Source organism: Leptonychotes weddellii, chromosome 3, assembly GCF_054177405.1.
Source record: "Leptonychotes weddellii isolate Sample4059 chromosome 3, ASM5417740v2, whole genome shotgun sequence".
Classification (NCBI taxonomy): Eukaryota; Metazoa; Chordata; class Mammalia; order Carnivora; family Phocidae; genus Leptonychotes; species Leptonychotes weddellii.
Genome location: NC_138371.1, coordinates 39,887,448 through 39,912,086, shown reverse-complemented (window position 1 = coordinate 39,912,086; position 24,639 = coordinate 39,887,448). Strand labels below are relative to the sequence as shown.

At 39.1% G+C, this 24,639-nt stretch overlaps 3 protein-coding genes across 5 annotated transcripts in view; 1 reads left to right on the top strand and 2 right to left on the bottom strand.

Annotated features, from left to right (window-relative positions):
• The window catches only part of NAB1 (NGFI-A binding protein 1), a 47,424-nt gene extending 44,737 nt beyond the window's left edge, over nt 1-2,687 (top strand). For all 3 annotated transcript variants that reach the window (XM_081813970.1, XM_081813969.1, XM_081813971.1), the window contains exon 8: nt 174-2,687. In XM_081813970.1, the coding sequence (XP_081670096.1) occupies nt 174-262 (89 nt within the window). In that variant the 3' untranslated portion in view covers nt 263-2,687. The remainder of the gene's footprint in view (nt 1-173) is intronic.
• NEMP2 (nuclear envelope integral membrane protein 2) overlaps nt 1-24,639 on the bottom strand; it is a 360,288-nt gene that overhangs the window by 166,883 nt on the left and 168,766 nt on the right. The gene's annotated exons all lie outside the window — the stretch shown is intronic.
• LOC102730991 (ras-related protein Rab-3B) lies at nt 16,506-18,258 on the bottom strand. The gene has a single exon (XM_006726968.3). It carries the CDS (start codon nt 17,782-17,784, stop codon nt 17,125-17,127), a length of 660 nt encoding a protein of 219 aa, XP_006727031.1. The 5' UTR covers nt 17,785-18,258; the 3' UTR covers nt 16,506-17,124.

Here is a 24,639-nt window from a genome sequence, read left to right as displayed (position 1 = left end):
AGCTCGTAACTGCAACTCTATAAACATAAAATTTTTGTATGGAATTACAGAATTATGAATAGTTGATACTGTTTGCTACGGAGTTTGGGGGTTTGTTTCATGAGTTGGAATTTGTGTTTTGTGATCCATTGATTTAAAGTATCAACACACTTTGTGTTTTCATTTTTATGCAGAGAATCTTGGGATTTTAAAAGACTACCCTCACTCAGCTTTTACTTTAGAAAAGAAAGTCATCAAAACAGAGCCTGAAGATTCAAGATAGCTGTGATTCTCCCACTGTTCTCTGGAAATGGCACTCAATTTAAGGATAATGCTCCATCATAGAAATAAGCCTTAATAACCAACGTTGCCTCATTCAGCTCAAACAGATTTCATAGCCAAAGCATAAGGACTGATTCGTAGTCTGCGGAAACCAGGAAGACAAAACAACAGCCACAAAAGAGAAAATTGAGAGAATGTTGCAGTCTGTAACAGAAATACTGATCCATTCATATTCCTGTGTAAGTTGTTTTATGTGGAAAAGCTTACAAATTAATATTGTAAGCATTCATTATTTAAGAATGTACGATGTATTTGTGTAATTTATAGAAGTAAAATCTAGATGTGGAGACATGTTTGGTCCAATAAATGTGGATACAGTTTTATTTTACTTGAAACTTCACTGTCTACTTTAAGTGTGTTTAGCATAAATATTATTATATGTTAGAGTTTAGAATCTTTGCAGTCGTAAAGAAAGTTTAAGTGATGTAGTTACTGGCAAGGTTGCAGTGACTTTGAAAAAAATGGAAAGCAAATGCTCAATTTAAACCAAGGAAAATATTGTGGATTTAATATTGGATAAAACTGATTTTGTTTAACAGGAAATGTGTCATTTTTAGTAGTAAAATGTCACTTTTGCTGGCTCAGTCAGGCGCATTTATGCAATTAATAAATACTAAAGTAAAGTTAAAAAATGAGCAATAGAGTAGAAAATCTCTCTTAGTTGATGAGGGTTGCATCATATCATTATCTCATAATAAAAATAGGAAGCTATTCCTTGGACAGAGAACTTGAAACAGGTGAACTGATGTGTAAAAGCCGTTGACTTAAACATTGCTGTTTAAGAATGTGTTAAATAGATTAAGACATAGTAAGTTAACCCCAAATGTGATAAGGATGGTGACTGTTAAAAAGGCTATAATTATATAGTAGAGTAAGAACCATTTTATATCTAGAAATTCTTGATGTCCTGGATGGAGTCAGAGAAAGTAGGCGGCTCTCCCTTGGGGAATGTCTTCCCATCCAGACCATCCAAGTGTGGACAATCACTACTTCCACATTTGCAGGCATAATTCTGTGGAGGTCTAGTTGACACCTGGATTCATTATTTATTTTACAGTTTTGTATACTTTTCATATTTGTGTATGCAGTTTTTTCTTAAAATTCATTTATATTTTAATTCCTTCCCCCTATTTAATAAATGGGCTCCGTGCATATTTATGGGGGTGTACTTAAATGTTAATAATGTCCTTGCATACTTATGAGAATTTCACATTGGAATCCATAGTTAAAAAAAAATACCGTTTCTACCAATTTACATTTTTTCTTTTTGGTTAAGAGAAGACATTTGACAACTTTACCTGCTTCTTCCAGATTCATCTAAACCCAGATATTGCTGAGAACAGCATCCTGAGTTGGAATATGTGGTGTTTTTTTGTTTTTAGTTCTGCTCTAGGTCATAACTGTAAAAAATATTAAGTCATAATCTGTTATACTAAAATTCATCAGCCAAATGTTAGATGAAATGTCTGGACTGTAGTCTCTGATCACTGTCACATATATAATTGCTTTTTTATTTTGATTTGTAGAATAGCTTTATAGTAGAAACACCAGTAAACAACTTTTATGCTATTGAAAGGCTCTTTTCCCTACCTAAATGTTTTAATTGTACCATAGTGTTTTGCCCACTGAAGAAGCTTTTTATGGACCTTGCAACTTTGTTGCTAGCTTAAGGTTGATTATTGTGGTTGTATTGTTCACTGTGTGTAGAAATAGTATGAGTACGATTTAAATAGATTGTTCAGTTTTTAATATTAGCCATAGAACTGGTTAGTATCTCAGTAGTTTCATGAAACGTTTCCTGTATTCTAATCTATTTTGAGAAATTTTGTGGGTTTTTTTTAATTGTGTCTTACAGTTCAAGTTTGTAGATTTTAATAAGCAACAATTTTTAAAGATGTGGTAATCTTCCAGTTAATATTTATCCGTCTTTCATGGCCCCACAAACTGCATCTTTAAATCCATAAATAAGTTTCCTTAAGTATCACACTTTCCTGGTCTTTCAAGCTTAATGATAAGGGGGAAGCACAAGAAAAATTTCAGTAGAATACAGTTTTTATTTTGTAAACACTAATGTATTAAATTTGCTATACATTGAAGCAAATAATATATATTTTTATTTGAATTGTATATATGAATTGGGTGTTATAACTAGTTGATTTTTTCATTGTGTTAGAGGTATTTTCACTGAACAAGGTCAATTGGTTACCTCAGTATTACAGCCAATATAGTCCAAGGGACCATTTCTCCCCAAGTCTGTGTTGTACTTTATTATGTGAAGTCTGCGTTTCTGTGACTCTTAAATCTGTTGGTGAGGTGGGACGAGTGCACTTGCTTCCTGTGGCAATAAAGATTTTATGTGCCTCACACACTTATGTGTATATAACTTTCTGCAAAGCACTTTTCACAGTAGGTGATACTAGCCTCCCCTCTCCGATTATTTGGGCTGGGCTCGGTTGTAAGGGGCCGGGCCCAGGACTTAAGTCTTAGGACAAAATATTACTATCAGCTACCTTCATTTCTAGAAAGTTATTTGGCAAACAGGTACTCAGTTGACTCTGGTCTATCGGGGGATGGGGTTTGGTTTATATTCTCACTTAAAAGAGGTTTACAAAGACATTGTAAAAGCTATCCACCATATCTAACCAACTAAATTAATAAAAGGAACATTAGGATTTAACATTTATATTAATATTTGTAAACTGTTAATGTGATGTGGCCTCAGTATTACAGCTAATTATAGGATATTGAGCTAACCTATGGTAGAGAATGACCAAAAGCTTTGCAATGAAGTTTTTTTTTGTTTTTTGAGAGAGTGAGATCGAGAGCTGGGGGGAGAGAGGGAGAGAGAATTTAATTAGGCTTCGTGGCCAGTGAGGAGCCTGACTTGGGGCTCGATCTCACGACCCTGAGATCATGACCTGAGCTGAAATCAAGAGTCGGATGCTTAACTGACTGAGCCACCCAGGCGCCCCTGCAGTGAGGTTTTAATTGATGCATTTGGTAGATTAGTGAAGCGCTTCATGGGGTCCCAACACTGTGCTAGATGGTAGGGTGAGGGTGGAGGCCACAGAGGAAACGTAAGGTGTGATCCTTGCCCTTTGTGAATCCAATACCTAGTTGAATGGGAACTAATACCACTCAGATAAAATACAAATTTCAATGTTACAGACTTGGAATGAATAAGGAGCTGACATTTTAAGTGTATTCTGTGTTCAGTAGGCATTGTGGTAGTAGGCACTTTACAGGTGAAAGCAAACATTAGCCTGAGATGCAGAAGAGATCAGCCAGAACTAGAATAGTTAAAGAAGTGAGATGTGCTAGAAAAACATAATGGTAGTGCATTTCTTTCACTTTGAGGCCACTCAAAAATTATTAGTCTTAGCCAGTTAGATCTGCTTGCCAGGATAAGAATTCTTTTTGATGTCCCACTGAACCTGTCAAAAGGCAGAGGGGGGAAATGTGCTTTTTCATTGTCCTTAATTAGTAAGACCACTTGGGTAAAAGCTTAGGATTTGGTGATTATGGGGCTACTGGCACCTAATGTGTGTTTACAATTATAGTTGTTGGTATTTAAGACTTAAAACCTAAATAAGCATGCAAGGAATTTTCTCACCTGTAGTCTGCTCACTTGGTTACTCAAATATTAAAGTTACTGACACGATACCTCTTTTGCTTGTAACTTCACTTAATACTGCACTGAGTCTTCAAAAGAAAATCAAGGTATTAACCTAATGAAACTAGGACATCTGTCTCTTATAGGAAATGAATTTGGTAGTAAACATCTAAGTTAGAATTGAGTAAATGTTTTATGTTTGTAAAAGCTTAAAGCATATAACCAAATATGGTAGCTGCTATTCAACTAAAAACCACCTTATGGTCCAGTGGTGTGCATGGGTGTTGTTTCAGAGAAGCCAAGCTTATTTATTCATTATTATCTGTGGGTGTCCTCATAAATGAGATTCTCAAATGGGCCTCCAAAATTAATAAAAGAATGATCCAATGTCCAGAAATTTGTTTTTATTGTAAATATGTTTAATCTTAAAAAAAAAAACAAACAACTTACTGTTAACTATTTCCTTACTGACTCTGTAAGATTATTCTTATTTTACAAAGAAGTGATCAAAAACTAAATGCTAAGGCTAGGATTTTTTTTTACTTTTTGTGTGCAGCGGTTAAAGCTTTAAAACCTCTGACTTCGTTTCTACTGACCTATGAATATTTAAAAAAAAAATACCTTGAAGGTCTTTTTATTTTTTGTATGCAGAAAAAGCTAATCAGAAATTTATTTTTTAAGTTGAACTTGCAAATCTTTATCAGTTTAGCAAATCACTTTTAAGGGAACTATGAACAGTGATTGGTTCTATTTACAGAATTGGTTAACTAAGCTCTTTTATTTCTTTATTCTTTCATATTCTCCCTGTCTTTTAAAGGCCACAAATTTTTTAAGTATTAAAACAGCATCCTATTGAATTTTGGGTCTCCTGGTTGTATCTATTTGGTCACAGTTTCCAAGGTTATTCTTCTGACCACTAAATATCTCCTTCCAACATATTACTCCAATAATGTTAAAGGTTTAGTCTTTATAAGTTCATCTTCAATTAAAGGAAATGTTTATAGCAATTGGATAAAACCCTCAAACAAGGAACAGAAATGAATCACATAAAATACTAATCTTAGGGGTTTTTTTTTCAACATAACATGAAATGTTTAGTTATGATCCTTTTTCCATTGTATTCTTTTTTTCCCATTTTATTCTTATTGCCTGATTCCAGACACTTCAGTGAGAAATTGCCTATTTAATTTTTTTACTTTATTAGACAACTGCTGTCTATTTAAGTTTTCCAGTGTAACTTCTCCAAAAAAAATGACTTCTTCACAAACTCAGAGTTAATTGAATGCTGCCATCAAACATGTTCCAAAATGCAGATGAAATAAATATAACACTTGTTCAAGATAAGATGGTAGTGCTATACAAATGTTGACCTCAGCCCAAGAATTTTCCTCATCAACTTATGAAGAGTGGCAAATTTTATGAATGTCCTGATAATCCAAACAATTTGGTAAACAGCCTGGTTTTACTGTGGGTGAGCACCAACGATGGTGTAAGTTAGATTGTGCTTCATATTTACACATTCTGAAACTTTGAGTCATCTTTGCATTAAAAGTTTGCACCTCATAAATTTATGTTTAAAGTGCCATGTTCGACACCCACACGCAATCCTAAGCAAGCAAGGCCATTGTCAACAACTGTCACAGATACCCTCTGCTGACAGGTCACTTAGGCTCAAGTACGTAGGAAGATATTTAAGTAGTGCATATGTAGGTGGAATCTTACCGGGAACTGGCTCAGCAGAAGCATTTTATAATTTTCTGAGACTCCCTACCACCCTCAACTGTGAACTGTTAAACCAGACACCTGTGGTCTAGCCCCACCCTCTGCTATTTATCGTCCTTCCCAGAAGACTGTGATTTCTTTGGTAGCATATTATACTGTAGGGCCCTTCAGAGCCTCATCATTTTAGTTAACGTTTTTTAAAAAGCACACTCTTTCCACCTTCAGGTCCCCAACAACATAATATAAGGATGTTTTCCATCAACAGTTAAAATGGACTAGGTCGTCCTTTTCCTTTCTGAATTCAGCCAGTTTTTCTGTCATGAGAACGTGTCCATATATTGAATTTTTTTGCATGCATTGGCTTAACTCTCAGATTGGACCACATCTTTTATTTTTTTTTTTTATGAGAAGACAAAAGACAGTTTGTATAATGAAAAAGATAACCACAGAGATAGCCAGGTAGTTCAATTTTTAGGGTATTAAAAAGGCAATTTGCACGTATTTTAAAAATTAGCATTTCAATGTGAGATAAATTTGAGGTTACCTAATTTATTCAGAGAATCAAAAATTAATATGTTGTAATATTTAAAGGTGAGAAGAAAGATCTCATTTCCCAAGACTTTAAACAAATAAATCACTTTCTCCTGTGTTCCCTTATTAAAAAGACAACTAGTTCTGCTTTGGAAAGCAAAAGATCTCAAATTGAGGCTTACAGTCTTACTCCAGTGGTTATTGTGTTACTGCCGGATGTCAAATTTACCATTTCCCAGCCCTGGGCCAACTGCTATACATTTAATCCTCTGCAACTCCAGGAGGTAATTATTAACCCATTTTGCAGATTACACTGTTAGGAGCTCTTAGTAACTTGGGCCAGTCTGTTTGATTGCACAGTCCACATGCACCCTATCCTGTCAAATTTCCTTTGAGCCAGGTGTCTGGCCTTCACTTTTGTAAGCGTTTTGCATTCTAGCACAGTAAACACTTTAAAGTGCAGATGAAGCTTAGCTAAACACATAGAAACAACTAGGCTATGAGTACTGATCAGCTGGTTAGTTGTTAGTGGTCCAGATTCCAGCAGAAGCTTCCTAAAGGAAGTAAATATCAAGCCATTCTGAAGGCGGGTATTTAAGCAGAGAAGTAAAAGGACATTGCACTGCCTGGGCCAGGGCCGGGTTGGGGAGCAGGAATGTCACATTCAAGTACCATTGGGAAATGTAATGGACTAGAGCAAAGAATTCAAGCAAAAATTTCATTAGAGATGAAACATCTAGAAAAGAGAATGTCCATTAAATGAAATCTTTTGAAACTTCTATGAAGTTCTCCTTTATTTGGGATGTAATTAGAAGCTTTTCAGGAGGGTAGTGAAAGTCCAAAAATGTTTGGAACACAAGAGCAAAGTAATACAAATTGGATCTTTAAAATAAGGTGTTGAGGGCTGGAATCTGGCACTGAGGTAGGGAAGTAGTGACTAGGATATTGCTGCAGTGTCCAACACTCAGGTGGCCAAAGGGAGCAGTGAGAATAAGGACCAAGGGGAACAAGAATGATGGCTACCCAATCGTGCAATAATTCATTCACTCAGCAAACACTTGTTAAGCCATCTGCTTGAAAATATCCGGGCACAATGTTAGGAACTGGGAACACAAAGATCTTAAGACATTGTCCCTTCCCTTGAGGGACACTCACTAATAGAGGAAGACAGCGATCAAGATCATTGATGATAAAGCAGCAGGACTTGATAACAGACTAAATGGCTCATCAGAAAGGAACATACCAGTTGGATGGAGATTATCCAGTGCCTCTGACCCTGGGAAAAGTAAAGGAGTAGCAAACTTAGGAAAGAAAAGAGTTCAGTGTTCGATAATACTTTGTTTCACACACGTTCTGTTTTGGAGTTGTAGGTACATGTGAGTAGGGCTGCCATGTAGGCAGCAAGTGATAGCAAAAAAAAAAGACAATATAAAAAGTCCAAGCTAGAGTTAAGGACTTTTGAGAATTTGAAATCATTTTCCTAGAGAGACTCCACCAAGAGCAAAGTCTGTTATATAGATAAGCTGATAATCCACAAATAAACCTTAATACCATGATGAAAGGTTAAGGTGTGTTTTCAGTGTGTTCAGAGGGAGGAGAGACAGGAGGGATTCAGAGAAAGAAACAAATTTGCTAGATTTGGAACCAGGGTTCATTTAACTCCATTTACATCTCCAAATTTCACCCACAAATTATTAATTACAAAGAGAAAAAGCTAATTTTACAATTGTGAAATCTAGCCCATTCTCCTTTCCTGAACTGAGTGCAAAAATTCTGGAAATAGTACTTTCACTTAAAGCTTGCAGTTGTGACCTAATTAATCCTTTTCACACCCTGCAAGTTTGGCATTATTTTCCTTGTTTTATGAAAGGAAAAACTGCTCCAAGAGATTTAGGAACTCACTGATACCTAGAGAAGGAATTAGTTTATAGGTGATAATTGCTTCTGCTTTGGTTTCTGTCCCTAAGGAGGAAGGAAATTAGACTGTACATTTAAAAAACACAGGTTGCCTCCAGCTCCTTTATGTGAGCCAATGTGCCGGCTTCTAATGAGACAAACATGGAAGGGTTGAAGAAGCAGCAGCATGGGCCTTGATGGCTTAAGATAAATTCAAAATCAAATATATGAGTATTGTACTTTATTTCTTAAATGGAAGGTCTTTTTTTAAGAGAGAAATCATGTTTTGTTAAAACGTTTTTTTGAAACTCAAGGGTTTTCTAAATACAACAAAAATGATCATCACTGACATTTTTAAGGCACATCTAAGGACATAAGAACAAATTAAGGCACAATTCCTGAACTCCAAACATTCATGACCTAAACAACATTATTCTGAACAAATGCAAAGAGTAAGAACCACAAACTGCCCACCACCCAGATCCATTCTCTGTCTTCACTCAAGAGCATGAATACCAAAAAACGGGTATCACTGCGGGCCATTGTGGGAGCTGCCTTCCACAGGGAGCTCTGTTTGACGTGTTGAGTTTGAAGGCCTCAGTTGGTCTTAGTAGAGCTATTTAGGATTTACTTGGAAACAAAAGTCTAGACATTGAAAAGTCTGGAGCTCAGGTCAAGTGCTCCAGAACTCAGTGCACCTAGAATCCTTAAGCTCCTCATCCCAGCTCCTGTCAATAGTCTGCATCTCAAAAGACTAAAGTAGGATCCTATAAAATCTCATTGGGAACACCAAACTTTACAGCAGAACAGATTTGTGTAAAAGACATTTGTTTTGTTTTGTTTTTCTATGTGTTTCAGTAAAATTACCTTTTAATAGTAAAATACTGATGATTCTCAACCCATGATGCCAGGCCTCCATCACAATCATTTGGCTATTTATAATAATCTTGTGTTTGTTTTAAAACACTACTTTTATTTTATCACTGCTTATGTACAGTTTTTAAGCCTTCAGAAACAGCAAAAATCAAGAATGAAGAGAATGTTTAGAAGAAGACAGTAACAATTCACCAATGAATATATCTTTAAAGATTTGAAATATGTTTCAACCTCTAGAATGTACTTGTTTTCCTCATGCTAAAGGCGGCTTTGAGGTAGGGTTAGAACACTCTAGTAGCTGAAGTTCATACTCTCCCTGATCTCACAGAAATGATGAACTCTGATGACTTTAATTCCATGACAGGCAACTTGATACATCTGCTCTTTGCTTCTGCCACCAAAGGGAGTGGATGCGTGCATAGCAGAGCTAACAAGGTGTATGTGCCCCACCACATCCTGGCAGTTTGGGAAGACAGGCCTGCCCCAACTCAACATGAGAATCAAGAGTAAAGACCTATAAAAATTCAAATTTTAGTAGTCTACAAAGTCATTAACTTTTATAAAAAAAAACCTCTGAGTTAAGGAAATTAGCCTCATTCTTTGAAATTTGCTGTCTTTAACTTAACAAGAGTAGCTTTTAAAATTCACTTGATTCTCTCAAAACCTCTCACAAGATGTCCATTTTATGTTTGTTTGACTGCAGGTGGGGCACCAGAATTCTAATAAGGTAAATGCTACCATATGCGTGGTGATACACACAGATGGAAGAGTCTAAGGAACCTTTCCTATTGAAAGAGTATAGAATGTTGAGAGCACATGTCCTGTTCTCAAAATGAACCCATGTCTCCCTGTTAAGTGACTTGTTAACAGTCTCACAGCCTCTAAGTGACAGAGCTGGGACAAGACCCTCCCTGGTCCAGCGCTCTTTCTCCTGCACCACTTTGCTTCTCCACTAGGGAAGACTTGTGTTACTTCCCCAAACAAAAAGCTTCTTACTTCTTATTAGTGGTTAGAGACAATTCAAAAAACATTAACTTGAGTCCTGGTGCATCTACCATTTATTTGACCGCCACCAACACATCACTTTATATCTCAGGTCTAAAGCTACATTTCCCTCATCCAGAGCGGTACACTTTGGCAGTTCAAAGCCAAGTGCTACAGATCAAAGGACTGGGCGTCAAAAAGCCTCCGTTTTATAACTGGTTTTATCTTCAGGTGATGAGATGTTTAAGCGAGTCATTAAAACTTTTTGACCTTCAGTCTTCTCATTTGTAAAATGTAAATCGTAAGAGATATTCTCCAAATTCCAAGGTTGTTGTGGGATTATGGCATGTAAAAAAACACAAAGGTGCTCTAAAATTGTCAGTCTTATTTACGAGGAACAGATACTGCCTTACCTGATTCCATGAGTATCTCAAGAATCTATGATGCTATCTTACAATGTTTGTTATTGCTAATAGTTACTGAGGAAAGAAATTCTTGGAATCTGCAACTTTTCTTTTCATTAAAGGACATGCTTTACTTGTTACAATCCTACTTAAAAAAATAAAGGGCTTTAAAAAAAATTAATAAAGGGGCTTTTTTATTTGAGCATTTAGGAGGTGCTGTCTGCAGCAAAAGAATATTGACTAAGGTTCAGGACATCAGGATTCCAGTCCTGGGCTCTGCCATTGTCTTTATATGTGGCTTACTGGGTCACATCTTTGCGATGCTGTCATTCCTCATCTGTAAAAAAAAAGGTTGGACTTTCACAGGTTTCTAGTAACATGTGCCCTTTGATAATCTGATGAAGTCTATTGATCTCCTCCTCATAATATATACAGACCTTTTGCATACATTTCAGTGGACTCATAGCCTCACCCAATATATAATGGACTTCAGGTTAAGAAGCCCTAACCTCCTTGATCTCTTCTAGATTTAATCATCTAGAAGGCTACAACCAAGCTGTCCGCATCTATTTTGGACAAGGATGGCATTTCATTTCCAGGTAGCTTTTTTATTCATTAGAGTTCAACCTGAATCCTACAAATGGTAGGAGATTTCTGGTACTAGGTCACCCGACGAATAGTTGAAATTTGTGAGGAAAAGGATCCGATGGCCTCAATATTATTTAAAATGAGAACTCAATCTATCATCTCATATCTTTTGGCTTTCACATCTAGGCCTACAATGAAAATAAAATGGCACTTGGTAAAACAAGTTCTTAAATCTCTCTTCATATTGAAAAGCAAATTGAAGAAATTGAAATACATCTCTCTGCTTGAAAAAATACATGGGAAGGGAAAAAACAAACTTGGATTATCTTCTTTTTATTTGCTATTCCCTGTTTTGAGAATCAGGTGAATGGGTGGCAGGCTACATACTCTATCTTACACGATGACTGGCTCCTACAGTGAGCTCTTTATTGAGCTCATTCAAATCAGTTTAAGCACACAGAAAGTTTTTTTTGGAAGGATACAAGGATATCTCAAGGAACCCAGGACAGGAGGTCAGTGCAGCTTCGGGAAGAACTGAAGCCCAAGAAGCTGGGGATTTTGAAGCGAAAGTTATTCTCTCCTCCTGTATCACTGAAGCTGAAGGCTTCCCACTCTGCCCTTCCCTCTGCATGTCTGTCAGACCAGCAGCGGCTGCTTCAGGCTGCTCATGGCTGCCTGGCTCAGCCTGACAATGACTTTCTGTCCAGACTTCAACCAGGACGGATGAGAGTCTGGAAAGCCCAATTCCAAATTCCCTACTGAGAGAATGTAATCGCTCCAGCTTAAGGCAGGGACACCTTCCAGTGAGCTGTGAGAAGTTGGGTCACATCACTGTTTGCTTAGAAGGAGCCATGGGACCAAAATTCCCAAGAAGGGGGTGTGCACAATTTCCCTAAAAGGAAAGGGTCAGACAGTGAGAACACAATACAGGAAGGAAACAACTTGCATCCCTAGGATACGGCAGACCTCAAAGCAAGGCAAGGTAGTCAACAACATCAGAGCATCCTGTAGTGACTGAGGATGGAACACTGCCTCTTGCTCCCAAGGTCCACTCTCTTCTTGCTAATCCTCAATGCTCAGAGGAAGCCCTTAGCAGGAGAAGACATCCGAGGCCAGCAACTACCAGTTGGCATACGGGAGCTAGTATACTATCTTGTCCACATCTCTTTCCAGATGCATACCGACACATAAGATTGTATGTTGCAACCACATTCTGATATCCTTATCAAGAAAATATTAACTACAGAGTTGCAATAAATAATACAGATTTTCATAATTAAAAGTTTTGGGCCATTTAACCACCTATTACTGTCTATAGTGTTTTTTTTTTTAAGACAGGAAAATGTAGATTAGCTTTGAAACTATAAAACTGTATTCATTAGCACCATTTTGGTTGCTAAATATATAAGCTCACTTGAGCTAGCTGAAGAAAAATTAGAAATTTATTTTAGAAATACAGTGATGTTTAAGGATATGAGGATAAAAGGGTTCTAGCTGGGCAGAAACTGGGAAGCTAAAAAGTGTCGGGAACCCCCATCATCCTCTCCTCACTATCTTTCAGTATTGTCCCTGACAACTGGCTTTTACCTGCTTCTAATTCACAAGGTGGAATAGGACTGCCAAAAATAGTGAGTTTACCTACTTAGTGAGGTGATTTCTTGAAATATGAATCTGTGAGTTTGTTTCTGTTTTGTATTTCCTTCTGCTCCCCCAGAGCCATCCACATTGACTAAAGGAGAATTAGGGAGGTTCCAGCCAATATGCAAATATAAAGAAACAGTCAGTGCTTTTTTTTTTTTTTCTTGTTTAAAAAAGAGGTTCTTTTGTAAGAGTCTATCAGAAACAATAGTTCTGGAAGCCAAGCTTTTTTTTTTTTTTTTTTTTTAAGAGCCCTTTAAGGTTCACAGCCAAATCAAAGGGAATTTACAGAGATTTCCCATATATTCCCTGCCCTCACACATGCATAGAAGCCAAAGCTTTTGATCTGAATGAGGTGAGTTTTTGTTGAGGGGAGAAAAGCATTGTGAGAATTGGAAGGAAAGGCCTTTAAGGAAGTAGGGCATAGAATTTATGTTCTAATAATAATACATAGGAAAGAGACTGGAAGAAAACCATGACTGTAATTACCCCCTTCCCAGGAAGAAAGGAGGTGAGATCAGTGGAGCCAGGGAGAAGGGAGCAGGACCTTGGGGGAGCCATGTGGATGGAGGCAGAGTTGGTCTAGAGAGGCCATGAGTACCTTACACCAGGGTTGGGAGCCACCTGGGGGAACCCAGCTGGCCTGCAGGTCATGGGTCACTACAGGAGTAAGCCCCCACTCGCCATGGTCCTTTGTGCCAAGGAGCCACAATTAGTTGGGCTTAGTTGCTGTGCTACCTTTAGAGGCCCTTCTGCTGATGGCAGTGAGCACATCACCTCACCTCGGCCCATCCAGCAGAAGGTGTCCTCCTGGACTCAGGAATTTGAGGACATCCATCTGATCTCTCCACATTCATAATTGGCCTTTCCAACAGAGCAGGACATCCCTAAGCTTTCCACCACAGAAGGTGGGCCCTGACCTCAGGGGCAGGTAGTGGTAGTGGGCAAAGGATGCCACTGGCCCAGTACTTGGCTATTACTGGATGGATAGTGGAGAACTTGACCTTGTCACAGGGTCACATAGATTGCTGCTATCTCCAAGTCCAATTCCAAATTGCCACGGAAGGGATTCTAATTGGCTTAGCCTGAGTCAAGTGTATACACCAGTTCAACCAACTGTGGAAAGAGGAGTGGAGATTCATCTACTCTAGGTGGTGGGGATATTTTAGGGGAATGTTCTAGACTGGGCATATATTCCAAAGTGCTTTCATATGAAACTCTTTACACAGTTATAATTCATAGCATCAGATTATTACATATATGTTAGCTCTCAGACTTATAAAAGTTAATGAACTATTATATAATCTTGGATGCAGTATTTCTGTGCCCCAATTTTTTCACTTAAACTATAAAGACACTGGTAGAAGTATCTTGAATGTTTCTTATAACTCTTTATTTAAGATTCTATGATTCTCTTTATCTCACCATATCTGTAGATGGCTACAGGCTGATCATTCAAAGAGCCAGTATTAAAAAATTAAATCCTGTGCTAAAATCACCAATACATACAGGCAAACACATGATATACCTCCTCACCACCGGCCCAGTGTGTCACCACCCACACCCATCCTGCTCACTCTCACCATGCACACGGACATTCATATACCAGAGGTTGCTTGTTTCCATTCTTCTGGATTAAAGTCCTTGTCCTGAAACTGTGATAGGAGAGAGGACATTTTGTAGGATAGATGGGCTGAGGTGGAGGGAGGAGAACGCTGGAAAGGGCAGAGTGAAGTCTCTCCTCTAAATCCCTTGGCCTGATTTGAGGTCCTCTGTGCAGTGAGGAGCTGGAGGCTGGAGCTGAGTGAGTTAGTCAAGAAGAATTTGTGAGATTTGGAGTACGGCCAGAGCTGCTTCAGGATCCCAGTTGACAAGTGTGGTTGGAGCATGGCCAAGACACCCCCCAGAGACCGGCAGCTGTGGGAGCAGACCCTACACCCTGGACAAAGACTCTGGAGATCTCATAGGCTGGTGGCTATACAGTGAGCTTTCTCCCTGCAGCCTTCTGAGGAGCAGATGTCATGAAGCTGAAGCTGAAGAGGAGAAGAAGAAAGCAAGCCCGGGGTGCATGTCAAGCCAGGTGCTGGCATGGTTTGGGAATACCACTTACTTGGGACTCACTTTGCTGGAGAGCCCATGTGCAGCCCTGACTCAAAAGTTCATTTCCAGATGTTACAGGGTGAATCCTATCCCCCTAAAAATTCATAGGTTGAAGTTTTAACTCCCCGGTACTTCAGAATGTAACCATATTTGGAGACAGGGTCTTTAAAGAGCTAATTAAATTGAAATGGGGTGATGAGTGGGCCCTAATCTAATACGATTGCTGCCCTTATAGAAAGAGGAAATTGAGGCACAGACACACACAGAGGGCAGGAGACAGAGAAGGTGGCCAACTACAAGATGATGGGGAGAGAGGCCGGAACAGATCCTTCCTTCACAGCCCTCAGAGGGAACCAGCTCTGCTGACACCTTGATCTTGGACTTTTAGCCTCTAGAATTGTAAGAAAATTAATTTCTGTTGGCTAAGCCACTGGGTTTGTGGTACTTTGTTACAGCAGCCCTAGAAAACTAACATTGTTTTCCAGAGGAAATTTCTTGATTTCTGAATTTTACAAACTTCCTAATAAAACAGACTAAAAGACTCATTGAATTATAACTATCTTTTTTTCTAGGAACAGGGAGGAGACATTAATAGTATCCATGTAAACTAAACATGTCACTACAGAACAAAAAAAAAGCTCAACTTTTCAGCCCAACTAGTGACTGATGACATCACAAATAGTGAAACGGCCAGTTTCAAATAATTTCATAGCAATGTTCTCTGAAAGAAACCAACGACCTGTTTAATTATTGAGTCCTACAGGATTTCCCACAAAAGGAATTCTTTTAAACTCAGACCTGGTTTAAAAGGTAACTAGCCTGTTGATTGTCCAGTTCAACCAACTGTGGAAAGAGGAGTGGAGATTCATCTACTCTAGGTGGTGGGGATATTTCCTGGGACTCTAGTCTATAGGAATTCACATAGACACACTGGAACAAATTGGGAATATGGTGATGATTAATTGCTTAACAGGTTAAATGTAAGTTGTTCTGCTCCTTTGGTGTTCTTGAGTAGAAATATCAAACAATCTCTAGTGAGTATCTTGCAACATACAAATGCCTATTGTATACTGCAATTTTAAGTTGGATACCAAACATGAGATCAGCGGATGGTTTCCTGAAGTCTCAACCAGCTAAAATTATGTCACCAGGGGTGCTTGGGTGGTGCAGTCGGTTAAGCGTCCAACTCTTGGTTTTGGTTCAGGTCGTGATCTCAAGGTGGTGGGATCGGGCCCTGTGTGGGGTTCTGGGCTCAGCATGGAGTCTGGTTAAGACTCTCTCTCCTTTGCCCTTCCCCCTGTGCGCATTCTCTCTCCCTCTCTCTCTCTTACATTGATAAATTAATCTTTAAAAAATAAATAAAATAAAATTATGACACCAAATATGGCAAGGCATGATGCTGTCTACTGGAAACAAGTGATTTGTTTTATTACCTACATTTTGAGCACTTAATAGGAAGTTTCCTACTTCAAAAAACTGCAAAATAAAACTGGAAGAAGAGAAAGACAGAGGGACAGAGAGAGAACTATAGTATAGATAAGTTGGATCTTTTGGCCAAATTATTTTAGTCTTGACTTTGGGCTATAGGACTAAATCCCTGAAGAAGGTGTCTTTCTCTTGTTTCTTTTAAGTTTTTTGCACAGAATACATTTCATTTTCTGATTGTGATTTGAAAAAATTAAATAGAACAGTTTTGGCTGTCTGCTGGGTCAGATAATTACTTTAAGATTCTATAACTGAAAGCTAATTGAAACTGGAACAGTATTCTTTTCCAAATGAAGCAAATTCCAATGGGTTCAGCAAAATAAAGTTGGACTGATATTAGTGACAGCAGTGATGGAAAAACTGAAAGGTGAAAATGTGCTACATTCAGGTTATGTAATAAATAAATTCTTTTGAACATAAGGAAGTATACAGCTTTTGTTAATAAAATATCAGTTTATCCCCAACCCTATTAAACACATATGGAACAATATTTAAAGAATATTGGCTTGCATTTGTGATATCTTTGTTAGGTTATGCTTATATTATCTTCCCTATATATTGAGAAGATATATGAGTATATTTTTTGCCTTCTTTCCCTATGTAAATGATTTATTTCAGCAAAGATTCCACTATGGTACCCTAAATCTCTACTCATCTACCCTGAGCCTCCAGCTATGAAAGTCCAAAGGGAAATTTCATATCAGAATCCCTATTATTCATCACCAGAGAATGATGAGGCCCCTCCTATCTTTTTTTTCCTGACACATACTAGACATTTATTGAATGAGTAAATATGAATGAATAAATTTGAGTTTTGCCTACTTCATATAAGGGATGAAGGCCTTCAAAAACATCACTTAACAGTATTCATATCTCATGGGCCTGTCTATTGCATGCAATCCCAGGCACAGGCTGATCTTCCAGTCGTGGCAGGTAATCAGGGATAACTTAGTAGAGATGCAGAATCTAACACGAGCAGTTCCGCTGCAGCAGTGGTGGGGCGTCCGAGAGACAGGTGTTCTTGGAGGTGCCCAACATGGAGGGGTCCATGTCCAGCGAATCAGACATCTTGTCACTAATGGCATCTACCAGCCGCTCGAAGGCCTGCCTCACACTGATGTTCTCCTTGGCGCTGGCTTTAAAGAAGTCAAACCCAAGCTGCTCTGCAAGGAGCCAGCCCTTCTCGGTGGGAATAACTCTCTCTTTCTCCATGTCACACTTGTGCCCAACCAGGATAACCTGTGCATTGTCCCAGGAGTAGGTCTTGATCTGAGTAGCCCAATCTTGGACAGCATTGAAGGAATCCTCACTGGTAATGTCATACATCAGAATGAAGCCCATGGCCCCACGGTAATAGGCTGTGGTGATGGTCCGGTACCGCTCTTGTCCAGCTGTGTCCCAGATCTGCAGCTCCACTCGTTTTTCATGGCTGTAGACTGTATTCACCTTGAAGTCAATGCCCACAGTGCTGACGAAGGCTGGGGTAAAGGTGTCATCAGCATAGCGGAAGAGGAAGGAAGTTTTGCCAACGCTGCTGTTGCCGATGATGAGCAGTTTGAACATGCAGTCAAAATTCTGGTCGGAAGCATCTTTGACTCCAGCTTTACTATCAGTCACTGAAGCCATCTGCTCCAAATGTTGTCTCAGGATTGGGGTGGAACTCAGTTCCTCCCATTCATTCCTTCTGCAAATACTTTATGAGCACGTTGCTCTGGGTCAAGCCCGGTGCTGGGTATAGGGACTACAAATATGAATCAGAAATGGTGTATGACCTCTGAGTGGCCACAGATTAGAGTGAAAAAGCATGTAAACACAGGGTAACAAGTCAGTAGACAAGTCATAAGATGGAGGGAAGCCTTGGCCCAGGAAGCCCACAAGAAACATCTGATATCTAACCCAATTTGAAGGCATGATGGTCAAGAGAGTCTACCATAGGAGGCAGCTCCTGAGCTGAATTTTGAAAAGAAAAAGCCAAAACAGTAAACACATGAATACTCCAGGAAAGGCTCAGCACAGGGCTATCATTCCTGTTTCAAAAATGTTCATGGCTCCCCATGGCTCTAAAGATCAAGCCCAAACTGTTTAACTTGACAAAGAACCAACCAAAGAATAAACTCTCTAAACTTTATCCTCCCCTAAGCCTTCTCCCTACCAACCTGTGCCACTTTTATACCAAATTACACTTTAAATATGCCATGTTATTTCTTGCTTTGTCCCTTTAGACATGTATTCTTTCTGTTCACAACACTCTTCTAATAAACTCCTCTTCATCCTTATAGACCCAAATGCAGTCTCACCTTCCCCGTGCCTGGCAGAGGTACACATGCCCTCCTGCCTCTACGCCCCCCGAGCACACTAACAGCACTGGTCTCATTTCACAACTGTTCACTCTTCTAGCTCCTCCATCAGACCAAGCATCTTGGACCTAATGTACTTCATTTCTGCATCTCTAGCCTCTAGCGCAAGTCCTAGTACATAATCAGCACTCAGTAAATGTGTGCTGGATTAATAAAAGTTACATCATCCCTCTGGGACTCAATGTCATTATCTGGAAAATGGAAAGGACAATTTCTGCCCTGCTTTTCTTACAGGGCTGTTATAGGACTCAAATGAGATAAAAATAAGTAAGACCTTAGTAAACTGGTAAGTCCCACACAGCTGTGAACATAAGTCATTATTGTTCCAAATCTCTTAAAGCCTTGATCCTTTATTTATTTGCTCACTCATCCATTCAGCAAGTATTTACTTATGTGCCAGGCCTTCCCTGAGATCCCAGCTCTCTCAAACCTGCCACCTTTCCTAGAACACTTTGGATCTGAACCCCATAATCTAGCACTTGGTCCCAAGTCCTATTTGAGTAGCAGGTGCCCTACTTCTCCACCTGCAATCTCTCCTTATGCTCAGCACTGGGTTCTTGGACAGGTGTGTAAGTGATCAGAAAAGGGTGGGAGGACAGCCCTCACATGAGATAATGTCCAGGGTGTCACTCTTTTAAGAAATTCCTGTTTTAGAAGGAAATAGCCAACAAAACCAAAAGACAACAGACAGAATGGGAGCAGATATTTGCAAATGACATATCAGATAAAGAGCTAGTATCCAAAAATCTATAAAGAACTTATCAAACTCAACACCCAAAGAACAAATAATCCGATCAAGAAATGGGCAGAAGATATGAACAGACATTTCTCCAAAGAAGACATACAAATGGCCAACAGACACATGAAAAAAATGCTCAACATCACTCATCACAATGAGATACCACCTCGCATCAGTCAGAATGGCTAAAATTAACAAGTCAGGAAATGACAGATGTTGGCGAGGATGCAGAGAAAGGGGAACCCTCTTACACTGTTGGTGGGAATGCAAGCTGGTACAGTCACTCTGGAAAACATTATGGAGGTTCCTCAAAAAGTTGAAAATAGAGCCATTCTACGACCCAGCAATTGCACTACTGGGTATTTACCCCAAAGATACAAATGTAGTGATCTGAAGGGGCACCTGCACCCCAATGTTTATAGCAGTAATGTCCACAATAGCCAAACTATGGAAAAAGCCCAGATGTCCATCAACATGAATGGATAAAGAAGATGTGGTATATATACATAGTGGAATACTACTCAGCCACCAAAAAATGAAATCTTGCCATTTGCAACAATGAGGATGGAAATAGAGGGTGTTATACTAAGCAAAATAAGCCAATCAGAGAAGATAATTATCATATGATCTCGCTGATATGTGGAATTTAAGAAACAAAATAGAGGATCATAGGGGAAGAGAGGAAAAAATAAAACAAGACGAAATCAGAGAGGGAGACAAACCAGACTCTTAAGCATAGGAAACAAACTGAAGGCTGCTGGAGAGGAAAAGGGTGGGGGGATGGGGTAACTGAATGAAGGACACTAAGGAGGGCACGTGATGTAAGGAGCACTGGGTATTACATGCAACTGATTAATCACTGACCTCTACCTCTGAACCTGATAATACATTATATGCTAATTAATTGAATTTAAATTAAAAAAATTTTAATAAATAAAAGAAATTCCTTTTTTTAAATCATTTTTTTTAAAGATTTTATTTATTTATTTGAGAGAGAGAGAATGAGAGACAGAGAGCATGAGAGGGAGGAGGGTCAGAGGGAGAAGCAGACTCCCTGCCGAGCAGGGAGCCCGATGCGGGACTCGATCCTGGGACTCCAGGACCATGACCTGAGCCGAAGGCAGTCGCTTAACCAACTGAGCCACCCAGGCGCCCAAAGAAATTTCTTTTTTTGTTCCCCAAAGGAAAAGAAAGAGATTTTGACTGGTGGATTTAGCTCTATACACCTCTCAGGTGAGGGCTGTAAGGACAAGGAACTGACAAATGTAGAGAAGTTTAAAGCTCTCTTGAAAAGGTCAAATATGTAGGATTATTAACAGCCCTTTAATGATGTAGAAAAGATGTTAGGGTTTGAAGCCGATGGCCAAGAAAGAATTTTTGAGACGTCTTTGGTGCAAAAAGGTGATTTTATTAAAGCACGGGGACAGGACCCATGGGCAGAAAGAGTTGCTGTCCCCTCCTATCTGTTTTTAGGATGTTTTCTACTAACATATGGATACAGTCTGGGAATCCAGTGTGACCATCTCTACACCTCATCATGTTCTTTGTTTCTGTAGACAGTAGGTCTCCTCATTACTGCCGTTAACCAGGTATGACCAGTTCTAGTAATCCGCTTGAGGTCAGAGTACCCTCCAGCTCTGTCTCTGCCTGATCCCTTGGCTTGCCATTCCCTATTTGATGAAATAAATAGAGCCTCCATGAAATGGTTTATTGTTGTTATTGTTTTTCTCCATGGGAGTGTCAAATCCCAGGATAGCAGGGCAGTGTGAGAGAAACCCTGGTTGTGTTTCTATCCAAGGTATTTCCTTGTCCCATCTTAGGAAAGCCCCTTCCCAACTTGGGCTTTAAAGGAAAGATGTCTTCTGTAGATACATCCTCCTGTCCTTTCCCCACCTCCATCTTCCCCTACTCCTCATTAAGGGGCTCATCCTCTCTCTTGGGAAATCTCTTCCATAGGAGGAAGAGGCTTTGACAAGGTGTTCTTCAGGGCACTGATGCTGGTTCAGTCAGCTCTGGAGGGGAGGGATAGACTCTAGGCCCCTGAATGAGGGTGAAATTGGATGTTCTAATCCCAGTTTCATCTCCCCACCATGAGAACTGCAATCGGTTTCCCTTGCTGGTAACCTGGAAGTAATCACACCTCACCAATGTAAGCATTACTTTTTGTGCAAGACAACACAATCTAAACTCACATCGAAGAAAGGATATTTCTCCTATTAGCATGGCTTTTTTCTTACTCTTTTCAGAAAAATGGAACCCACTGTTTTTGAGGGCAAGAAACACTTGTTTCTTTACTGGGCCCAACTTGAAGATTTAAGTCACCAAACCAGCTGTCCAAGAAGGCGACTCAGGCTTCACTCAGATTCTTTGGATTCCAAGTTTCCCATTGATAGGACTGTGACAATGAGGGGGATATTCTAGTGCATCCCATCTCTCTCTATTGTGCTCATATAGCAATTATATAACTTCTCCTTTACAACTTATGTGAGGAGGTACATAGGGACTTTGTGGGATATGCATAGATAAATGAGACAATCTGAATTCCAGGAGTGTAGAAATGAACAAGTTGATACAGCAACTAGTCATGATATAAAAAAATGAAATAACTAATAAGTTGCAAATGAGGATGGAGGGGAGTTGATTTTAACTGGGGAGGGTTGATTTTGATCAGAAAAGATTTTTTGGAAGTGGTATCATTTAATATCCTTCAATAGGAGTAGGGTTTTGATAGGTGAACAATGGCATTAAGGTCAGATGAAATAACATACAAAGGCCTAGAGTATTAAAGAATATGGTACTGTTGCGGGGAACAGTATAAGTAAGGCAACAAAAATGCATTTTCAGTTTTGAGAAAAAGAATCTTCTCATCTGGGGTGCCTGGGTGGCTCAGTCGTTAAGCGTCTGCCTTCGGCTCAGGTCATGATCGCAGAGTCCTGGGATCGAGCCCTACATCGGGCTCCCTGCTCGGCGGGGAGCCTGCTTCTCCCTCTCCCACTCCCCCTGCTTGTGTTCCCTCTCTCACTGTGTCTCTCTCTGTCAAATAAATATATAAAATCTTAAAAAAAAAAAAATCTTCTCATCTAATTTTTGGTTGAGAAATGTAACTCTATGTTACCGAGAAGGCTGGATTGGAAAGACACATATCAAATACTTGTTAGGGCTGGTGAGCTCAGCTTGGACATATCATGCTTCCTTAAGGTCATCTATAGCTAGCAGAAATCCAGTCCTGTCATTTCTATGCCTTAGAGGATCTTCTCTGTTGTTTGAGGCCTTGTATCTCCCCATCGGTGCTATTAACCAATTTTGAATTCTCCTAGTAGTACATAGAGAGGGTCAAAGTCTCTCTTTGTATTGCATTACACTAGAAATACCCTTGAAAGTACATAGTAGAAACATAGGTAACTTTACAGTTAGAAAAGAAAAACCATTAAAGCAAGTAATGTGCTAATATCACTTTAATATTTACCTTATTATTCATGATGGTTATTATGTATGTTTGAAGATCCATAAAATTGATTTTCTATACACTGGGGAATAAATGGGCTATTTAAAACCAGAGGCTCATAAACAAATCCCCTGAGGTGCATGAGAGCACATTTCCCTCCTGATAATCACCCACAATTAGAACAGATTCTTGCAGATACATAAATTAAAGCAATAAAATGAGATAACTATAAATAGCACTGCTTATTCACACTGAAAGAATCGAGCTGTAAACTACAAATCCTTGCTCAAAATAACTTTGTTCTATAGTTGCAAGCACTGATAAGAATAGGCTATGGAATCTCCAGATGGGAAGAAATCCTAGTCTTTTCTTCCAAACTAGATTGGATCAAACCTCCCAAAGGCATAAGAATCTGTCTTGCTCTGATCAGCCATATCAGTGAGCATCCACAAATGAGGCTGAAAAAGAATTGAGAGTGCTAACGGGTGTTTCTTACTTACTGGTCACACCTATACAGTATTCCTCTCTGAAGAGGTGAGAACTGGGCAGAGGCCAGCAGATGTCACACGCTGTGCCAATGCTCAGGGACAGAGGATCTCTTCTTACCCCCGGTTGGCTTGGTTGAGAACTCTGTCCTGAAGAGGCTTCTGAGATACTAAATCTGAAATCAGGATACCAGTCTGGAGGTCTGTGGGGAGACCAAGAGCCAAGATATGGAACCAAAATAGGACAAAGATTCAAAATCAGGGATTCTAAAGGGGTTGGGGTAGATGGGCTGGGTCCCTTTAAAAGATCTGGAATGAGGTGGACCACACTTCCATTCCTGGGTATTAAGTAGAGATACTATTTCCTCAGAGCAAGTTTTCTTAACATGAACTGCTTGAAAGACAATTGACTAATTAAAGAACATGTTTTGCATAACACAAATTTCCTACAATTATAATCAAGAACTAGCACCAAAATAAGAAAAATGAAAATGCTATGGCTCACACAGGCTAGGAATACATTGCTGCTTTGTGTGCTGGCTGCTCATTTAACTCTGCTTTCTTTTGTTATACTAATTCTGTGTTTTGTTTGTAATAACAATGAAAGTGATAATAATTATGTATAAAAAACTCTAGATCCTAACCCTCTCCCATGCAAATAGTTATGTTTATAACAAATTTTTTGATAACGTGAGCTTTCCATAGGAGTACAATTTATGCACTATGTATGGCAGAATAGATATTTCATTTACATTTCTTTGCTTTAAATTTAATATTATTCATTTCAAAAATACAGAAAATGGCAAGAAGTATATTTGGAAAGACACACCCTCAAGGACTTTACAATCCAGTGTAGGTAAGACCTGCTCATTTCTCCAGCTATTCAATCAGCCATGCTTTCCTCAAAAAAAAAACCACAAAAAACTCTTTTAAATTATGTTTTTAGAACTATCAAGTCTTAGAGATGAAAACAAAGTCAGAATCTATCATCTGGTTCCAACTATCTTCTCAGGTGTGAAATATGAGAAATCATGAGTAAAGGAAGTGCTGAGGCCACAGAGAGGGTGGGCAGGTACTGCCAATACTGGGCAAGATTTGGGCCAGGAAGATCCCGCTTGGCAGTTCAGAGGTGGAGTCAGGATGGGGGAAGAGACTCCTTGCTTGCTTTATCTAGTGCTATGGAGAAGCTAATCTTTACTGCACTGAAGATTTAATCGTACTGAAGTTAGAATTCTCAGAAAAAATAATTTGCCAACTTCATAAGTAAATGCCATTTCTTTCTTTCTTTTCTTTTCATTTTTTTAAATGCCATTTCTTTTATGATGTGTTTTTGCAATGCAAATTATTGTATGTTCTTTTGAGAAATGTGTCACTAAAATTCTGATGGCTTCAATATTTGATGAGGCAGCACAGTGTACAGCCCTGCATGGTACATACTAAAAGGGATTTAGATCA